The 9,068-nt window shown below is 38.4% G+C and overlaps 1 protein-coding gene across 1 annotated transcript; it reads right to left on the bottom strand.

The window, feature by feature from the left end:
• Positions 1-5,390: 5,390 nt before the first annotated feature.
• Positions 5,391-8,890, bottom strand: LOC311077125 (uncharacterized protein). Its single transcript, XM_084138934.1, has 3 exons — positions 8,756-8,890; positions 6,608-6,697; positions 5,391-5,805 (listed from the first exon to the last, which is right to left on the bottom strand). The coding sequence occupies exons 1-3, from the start codon at positions 8,786-8,788 to the stop codon at positions 5,491-5,493; spliced, it is 438 nt and encodes a 145-aa protein (XP_083995060.1). The 5' UTR covers positions 8,789-8,890; the 3' UTR covers positions 5,391-5,490.
• Between the last annotated feature and the right edge of the window lie 178 nt (positions 8,891-9,068).

Below are 9,068 nucleotides of genomic sequence, written 5' to 3'. Positions count from 1 at the left end.
ACGTGTGAAGATTTAAAGTGGTTTGATACATGCACGAGTATTTGAAAGTTTGATGTTACCAGCACTCTGAAAGCTTGGTCGGAGATCGTTTAGTCCGGTGGGGTACCAAGAATTAATGTGAACATAGAGAACCTGTTACCCGCCACTGCATTCTGCCATCGCTGCCCTGTGGTAAGAAGACTCAGTTGTTAACTGCTGGATTCTGTATTCACCACGGTTGTTCTGTGAACATAGAGAACCTGTTATCCGCCACTGTATTCTGCCATCGCTGCCCTGTGGTAAGAAGACTCAGTTACTAACTGCTGGATTCTGTACTCACCATTGCTGTCCTGTGAACAGAGGGATCCTGTTATCCGTTGCTGCACTCCGACTGCCGCTGTCCTGTGAAAGGAAGGTGACACTCAGTTATCTGATGCTGTCCTGTGAAAAGAGAAAGCCCATTGTCTGCTGCTACCCACCTGTAGTCCCTTGTGTCCTGCCCACCACCTACTGCTGACTACTGCATTTCATCTGAACGGTCATCGCCTCCTGCCTACTACACAGCAAAATCCCCAGTGTTAAAGGAACACTCCACCGTTTTTTGAAATAGGGCTTATTCACCTTCTTTCCTACAGTTAGATAGGTGGGCAAATGCATTTTTGTCTCAGTGCATGCATTGTTTTAGTTTGACAGGGTCGGCGCTAGCTTAGCTTAGCATAATGAATGGAATCCTTTGTTGCCAGCTAGCATGTCCTAAGTAAAAGTGATATAAATAATTTGTATCTGCTTTCAGATGGAGCGGTGTTAAATTAACACTCCTGGGAGTGTATATGAGTCCACATTCAAGAGTGTAAAGTGTTAAAATATGAGTGTTAAATTAACACTCAAGAGTGTTAAAGTTAATGAGATAATTAAGTAATTAATTAAGTGATTATTGAGCATTATTGAAGACACCTGATGTTAACAAGCAGAATCATCGAAGGTGAAAATCACAAATTGTAAGTTACCATTATGGCGATGGGTGTTTGCTTTAGTTGGGCTCTTGACCCTTATATGTTTACTGTAATTTTTACTGTTTGTCTGCTGTTATTAAACAACAGTTAAATGAACAAAGTAAAGTGTGATCTGACAGTGTTGGTTATGTTTTGACATAATCATGCTGTGATCTGAAAAATGAAATTTATTGAGATAGTTTGGTTTAACTTGTTAGAAGCAGTTTTGTGATTCTTCAACCTACGATTATCAGTACTTTACTTAGAATTCAAAATATTTAATAAACATTGTTCTGATCAAAAGACTTTCAAATGAATTTATTTAGAAACACAGACATCAATAATCAGCTTGTGAATCTCAACAATGGTGACAATAATAAAGCATGTTGCAGTGGCTGCCACCAATCACAACTCAATAATGGCTCCCATCAGGGCAGGAGAGAGCGGCTTTGCTTTGTGTTTGAATTGTTGCTTTAAGTTGATCCTTGGTTATGTAAACTTTTGAGTTAACAAATAAATCCTTAGACATTTGTTTGCCGAACTTTCTCCTGCCTCTTTTGTTACTATTTGAGAGCCAGTAGTAACAAAGTGGGGGCTCGTCTAAACACAATTTTGCCTATAATCTATTGTAATCGGAGGCTGATGTGATGCTCGCTCGCGTGTCTCTGTTATTAAATCTGGCGTTGTTTTTTTGGGAGATTGCAAGTAATATGAACCGAGGAAAAAGCTGTGCGGTCGGACAGTAGGCTAAACCTAAACGTTATATATTGTGCCTTGTGCGTTTCTGGGACTAATATGAATGTTTGTTGTATTTTTGGAGTCAGGACAATAGATTTTCTATTGTAATCAGAGGCTACACGGGAATGTTGGACATGGAGGGTAAGTTCAGCGATATGTATTTAATCAATTAGCCATAACCTTTCTTTTTGTGCTTACATTGTAGGTTGCGTGTTTTTGGGTCGTGTGTTTTTTTTGTTTTTGAACAGGTCTGTGGCTAGAGCATTGGTCTCGGGGGCACTACCGAGGAATTGGGAAAATCGCCAGATTACTGGTTGTTTAGCCACTCCTGCGGGCTTGGTGTTTAATCCATCCCACTGCAGACCTGTTTGAAGATCTGTGTCTAGTTAAATTGTATGGGTTTTTTTTGTAAGCTTAAGAGAAATGGTTATATGGTTTTTGAAAATATCGCTGTCTACCTGGCTCATGTTTAATTCATTCAGATCGTACAGACTGTAATAAGAAACGTTGATTTGAGTTCTTAATAATAGCGGTCTGCATTGTTTGAAGGATGGCGTCACCGGTAAAAACCTTTGTAGAGGAACCCTCGAAGTTTTTGTTAAATGCATTGACAAAAGAGCAATTAATAGAACTTGCTGATCATTATAAAATAGAGCTTAAAAGTAAGCGATATAAAAAAGAGATCAAAAGTATAGTGAATGAAGCCTTGTGTGCCAAGGGTTTACTGATAGCGTCTGCCGATGCATCTGAAGATGATGATGATAAAATAGTTTCTCAGACTTCACACAGCAAAAAGTCCAGTGTTAAATTAACTCTCCTGGGAGTTTATATGGCTCCAGAGTCAGTGTTAAAATATGAGTGTTAAATTAACACTCAAGAGTGTTAAAGTTAATGAACTCATTAAGTAAATCATTGAGTGATGATTGAGCATTATTGAAGACACCTGATGTTAGCAAGCAGAATCACCAAAGGAGAAAATCTATTTGTAAAGTTGCCATTATGGTGATCAGTGTTTGCTTTAGTTGGACTCTTGACCCATAAACTGTAAACATTAGATTATCTTTGGCTGTTGTATCTGAGTTATAACTGCCAGATGAACAAAGAGTTGTTCAGGTTTTGTTGGTTATGTTTTGACATAATCATAATTCCACCTGAATCACTGATCTCATTTAGAGTCTAATCTCTGACTTAAATGTATATTGTTGATTACAGCACCACTGTGATTCTACAGCATAAGATCTTTTTTTCTAACTAGTCTAATTTCTTAAAAGTTGTTCTGATAAAACAAAATATTTCTTTCAGGCACACACAGACATCAAGAATCAGTGTATGAATCTCAACTATGGTGACAAACAGAATATTCAATTAGGAAAAGGAAATTTGTAAGACAATTCAGATCATAATTTATTCATACCGCAATGCATGATGGGAGCCATGGATGAGTTTTGATTGGTGGCACCCAGAATGCACTGCAACATGCTTTATTATTGTCACCATTGTTGAGATTCACAGGCTGATTCTTGATGTCAGTGTGTCTAAATAAAGCATTTTTCTAAGTATTTTTATCAGAACAATTTTTAAGAAATATTTTGTATTATATTGATAATGATGAAAATCATTTGCTGTAAAATCACAGGCTGCTGTAATCAATAATATACATTTAAGTCAGAGATTAGACTCTAAATGAGATCAGTGATTCAGGCGGAATTATGATTATGTCAAAACATAACCAACACCACCTAATCAACTTTCTCTTTGTTCATCTGGTAGTTATAACTCAGATACAACAGCCAAAGAAAATCTAAAGTTAATGATTTAAGGGTCAAGAGCCCAACTAAAACAAATACTGATCACCATAACGGTGTCTTAAAATTTTGATTTTCTCCTTTGGTGATTCTGCTTGTTAACATCAGGTGTCTTCAATATTGGTCAATTATCACTCAATGAATCACTTAATTATCTCATTAACTTCAACACTCTTGAGTGTTAATTTAACACTCATATTTTAACACTGACTCTGGAGCCATATAAACTCCCAGAAGAGTTAATTTAACACTGGACTTTTTGCTGTGCAGGTCATGCTGAAAACTTAACCTTTGCTGAACAAAAAGAATTGTTACTCTTACAATTAGAAAATCGTAAGTTAGAACATCAAATGCATATGGACAGGTTGCGTCTAAACGAACAAAATGAACGTGCAAAACGAGCACTAGAGCAGCAAAAGCTTGAACTTGAAGCTGAACGTTTGGAGCTAATAAAACAAGGGAGAATTTCTGGTATAGGGGATTCGAAGTTCGATATCTCCACTAGTTTACGGCTTCTCCCCTCATTTAATGAGAACGATGTCGACACTTTTTTCCTGTTATTTGAAAAGGTGGCAGACGCGCATGGTTGGCCTGATATACATCGCGCTCTTATGCTGCAGTGTACTCTTACGGGGAAAGCACAGAGAGCGTTCTCCGCTCTCAGTGTGGATGATGCGAAAGACTACGAAATCATAAAGGCATCAGTTTTAAGATCATTTGATTTAATTCCAGAAGCCTATCGGCAGCGATTCAGAGGTATGCGAAGACGTTTCGATCAAACCAATGTGGAGTTTGCGAGAGATTTACGGTTACAATACCAACGCTGGTGCGTCGCCTCTAATGTTCAAACAGTTGATAACATGACAGACTTAATAGTCTTAGAGCAATTTAAGAACACATTACCGGAGCGTGTTGCGATATATATTGCTGAAAAGCAGGCAACAAACGAGGCTGATGCTGCTGTGTTTGTAGGTGAATACGAACTAACGCATAAAGCTCATTCTGGCGAACGCGTGCGTTCAGTAAATGGACAAAGAGACGCATTTTCTTTCCATAATAAAACTCCAAACGTTAATCCTCTACCAGTAAATCAGGATCGCTCAAGTGTAACGTCTGATGCAGAGCAAATTTGCTGTTATTGCCAAGGGAAAGGTCATTGGAAAGGGAGCTGTCCAGTGCTGAAGTCAAAAGCTACACTGTAAAAAATGATTTGTTGACACAACTTGACTTAGTCAAGTCATCTTATTGCATTGACTCAGTTAAGTTTAGCCAACGTTAGGATTTAAGTTCACTCAACTTGTATGTATTTGTTGAAATAACTTGCAGTAAATTGAGCCAACGTACTGTATCAATTAATAAGCATTTATAATTTTTAGTTAAGTCAACTGAAAAACATATTGGATGAACTTAATTTTTCATGTTTTCACAACCATTAACCAAGTCTAATTGACATAAATAGTCATTTTTCCTCAACATCATAACTTAACTATTTGAGTTTACTGGACTGCATTGCTTGCTTTAACAAGAAGTTCTAGATATCTATCTGGAACCAGATTTTTAATGAAATCAACAACTGCAAAATTGAAACTCTCAGCATTTATTTTTTTAAATAGACACCCAAAAGACACAGACACACAGAATTATCTTGCAAAGATAAAAAAAAAACTCCACAAGAAAAACCCTCACATACATACAGCTCACACAAACAAGTGCAAACTTCTCTATGCACAGACCCATCTTAGAGCCAAAATAGTACACACAACTCTCCTTGTCATTATCAGATATTTTCATTGCAGGAACAAGTGTACATGAAGAATTCACAATAAGCTGTATTAAAAACTTCACAGATTAAACTGTTTAAAAACAGTGTCTTCAATTCCCACTCGTAGAAACATGGCAAGGAAAGAGCAAGCAGAACAAGGTAACAAGAAAACAGTCTGTTTGAAAATCAAGAATACCAACATTTGTTTTCTGTCTTATCTCAGCAACTTGCTCTTCAAAGAGTGAACTCTTGCGGTGCAAGAGTCTGATCCAACACCAATAAACAGGCGCTGTATCACTTCAAAAGTGAATTTGAATTTCTTTGGGTAGTCAAGGTTTAATGCGTACACCAGGCCCATCAGGTTCAGAAAAGCATTAGGTACAGCACTCAGGTGACACATTACCACTTCTTCCTCAATCACCAGGACAATGTCATTGTAGAACGCTGACTGAGGTTCCATCACATTTTCCACAACCAGTAGGATTCCTATCACCACACCCTTGATCACTTCCTCTTCAATGTCACTGGGCTTTATAGAATGCAAACAAAACAAGGTACTATTACTTAAAACCAATTACACAAACAATTCACAGTCCCCAGACCCCTGCAATTTTTCCTTGTTTTGCCTTAAAGAAGAACTCCGGTCAATTTTAACATTGAGCTCATTTTTTTGTAAATTTGGAGTGCTGTCAATACAGAGAACAACGACAAAAATCGGTGTTGCCTACACCGTGTTATCCTCTTTTTAAAATTTGCACCCTGTTGACTTCAATGGGGCAAGTTTTAAACCTGCTTTTAGGCTCTTAACATCCTTGATGTGAAAGATATGAATAAAAATGATGTTATTTCAGCCAGCGCTCATACCTGTATTTACATCCTGTTTTCGGTCGAAGTCCACAGTAGTCGATTGTCAGGTTCACGCGCATAGGTTTAGTACCTATGATCACGCGCGTGAACTCGACAATCGACTACTGTGGACTTCGACCGAAAACAGGATGTAAATACAGGTATGAGCACTGGCTGAAATAACATCATTTTTATCCATATCTTTCACATCTACTGCTGTCAGATTCACCGTGTTCACTCTGAAGGAATCACTCACATTGGCTGTGCACTTGTAATGACACATCAAGGATGTTAAGAGGCTAAAAGCAGGTTTAAAACTTGCCCCATTGAAGTCAACAGGGTGCAAATTTTAAAAAGAGTATAACACGGTGTAGGCAACACCGATTTTTGTCGTTGTTCTCTGTACTGACAGCACTCCAAATTTACAAAAAAATTAGCTCAATGTTAAAATTGACCGGAGTTCTCCTTTAAAGGTTTCAGCTTACCTCACATATCTTCATGAATTTTGAAGGAATCTCTTGCATGTACCACGGCAGGCCAAGCAATGCTGCAGTCCTCATCCTTTGGTTTGTTGTCTGTAAATTAAAGGATGGTTAAAGTACCAGCTTTATTGGATCAATCCTTTGTTTTTCTTTATTCGTTTATCCTTTCTCCCCCTCCCTCTGTCTTGTTTTTAGAAAAAATAAAAACATTCATTTCAAATTTGCACATTTACATTTGTACACTTTTGTAAGAATTTACCAGTGATGTGGTGCAACAACAGTTGTTTGTTACCTTTTTGTCTACCAAAATAAGATTTAATAGTGGGTGTAACACGCTCATGGCACTTAAATCAGGAGTGTCTAAGGGTGCTTTCACACTGGCAGTTTAGTTTAGGGGGCTTTCACACTGGGCTCGTTTGCTGCGGTACGAGCCTGAGCGCGATTGTTCCCGGCGCTCCCCGCAGCGTTGGTCTGGTTTCACACTCAACTTGATTCTATCGAACCCTGGTGCGTTTGCGTGCATATTACGTCATGGCAAACGTTCATGGCGCATGATAGAAAACAGAACATGGGGCAATACATTGTGTTTTTTATTAATTCGGTGCTATTATGCGCAGCTGAGTGAACAACACAGGTTTACTGTGTGTGTGTGTGTGTGTGTGTGTGTGTCGCATAAGGTGACCTTCTGCTGCTTGCAAACGGACTCTTTTAAGGAGACAGTGGATTTCCAAATTTGTTGCCCTGATTCCACGCGCTGTGCACGAATACACTGCAGGCTCACTCTCGCTCGTATCCAAGGTAAATCTTCAACGCCATCATCCTGGACATGTGTTTTATTTAACTAAATACATCATAATCAGCTAAAACGCACAAGCACGCACCCAGTTTTTCAGGAAGTAAAGTGACCTGCGCATGCGTTTTAGCTGATTATGATGTATTTATTTAAATAAAACACATGTAAGGGATGACAGTGTTGGTGATTTACCTTGGATACGAGCGAGAGTGAGCCTGCAGTGTATTCGTACACAGCGCGTGGAATCAGGGCAACAAATTTGGAAATCCACTGTCTCCTCAAAAGAGTCCGTTTGCAAGCAGCAGAAGGTCACCTTATACGACACACACACACACACACACACACACACACAGTAAACCTGTGTTGTTCACTCAGCTGCGCATAATAGCACCGAATTATATTGACCCACATTCTGTTTTCTATCATGCGCTGTGCATGTTTGCCATGATGTAATATGCACGCAAACGCACCATGGTTGATAGAATCAAGTTGAGTGTGAAACCAGGAACAATCGCGCTCGGGCTCGTACCGCAGCAAATGACCCCAGTGTGAAAGCACTCTAAGTCTGCTCCTGGAGGGCCAATAATGTATTGCAGAGTTTAACTCCAACTTGGTTCAACACACCTGCCTGGAAGTTTGTAGTGATCCTGAACACCTTGATTAGCTGGTTCAGGTGTGTTTAATTGGGGTTGAAGCTAAACTCTGCAGGATCTTGGCTCCCCAGGAGCAGGATTGGGCACCCCTGCCTTAAATGAATTGAGGTTGTAACAACACTTTAAAGGATAGGTTACCAAAGATGATAATTGTCATTTACTCACCAACATGCCACTCTAAACACATGCAAAAATATTCATAAATGAACAATGGCTAGGCTGTTAAGCTCTATAAAGGACAAGTCAACACTATAAAAAATGCAGTTAAAAGTAGTGGATGAGTCATGTTGCCTATTTTAAAAGTTTTAAAACTTTGTGTAATGAACTGATCAGATCATATCAGTGTTAAGGTTACTACGACATACTACAACAACAACATCAAACCTCATTAGTTCTTGTGTCATGACATTTGATCAAAAGACTTGCAAGAACCAATGAGGCTTGATATTTATGTAGTAGCTAATACAATAAAACATTATTGTAAACAAAGACTGAAATGTGTATGTTTACAATCTCTTTGTATGATGGCAGAAGACTTTGAATATGACATACAAATCGTATAGTTTACTTTTTAGACAGTTACTCTGAAGTCATTGTATGAAAAGATGTCACTATCACTAGGTGTATGATGTGAGTAAGTAAGTAAATGATCACAGAATTGTCATTTTGGGGAGAGAAAGACTGCTTTAAAATAAATTGACTCACATCCTTATCAAGGTTCTCCAGTACTGAAGTCATTTCTGGAATGTCCTCATACCGCTTTGACCTGAATAACTGTATCTGCTTTGAGAGATGACCATCTATTCTAGAGGCCTTCCAAAAAAGACTTGCTCGGGTCCTTTGACACAAGCCTGGTGAATTCTTTGCTGATCTATAAAAACATAAATGCATTTACAAATTTAACAAAGATGCCAGGGTCTCAGTGACAGTCTTACAACATTAACAAGTTAAAACATTTTAATTTCACTCAACATGAAAGAACTGGTCATATATCTTAGCATATTAAGTTTGCCCATAT

Source organism: Abramis brama (genome assembly GCF_963993115.1).
Source record: "Abramis brama genome assembly, contig: SCAFFOLD_107, whole genome shotgun sequence".
NCBI classification, from domain to species: domain Eukaryota; kingdom Metazoa; phylum Chordata; class Actinopteri; order Cypriniformes; family Leuciscidae; genus Abramis; species Abramis brama.
This window is presented reverse-complemented; position numbering and strand designations above follow the sequence as displayed.

Bases quoted from the DNA above. Each gene is read 5' to 3' on its own strand.
- LOC311077125 (XM_084138934.1), bottom strand. From the start codon at position 8,788: ATGACTTCAGTACTGGAGAACCTTGATAAGGAT. The intron at 6,698-8,755 runs GTGAGTCAATTT...TTTAATTTACAG, and splicing joins TGGAGAACCTTGATAAGGAT to ACAACAAACCAAAGGATGAG. The intron at 5,806-6,607 runs GTAAGCTGAAAC...CATTCTATAAAG, and splicing joins AATTCATGAAGATATGTGAG to CCCAGTGACATTGAAGAGGA.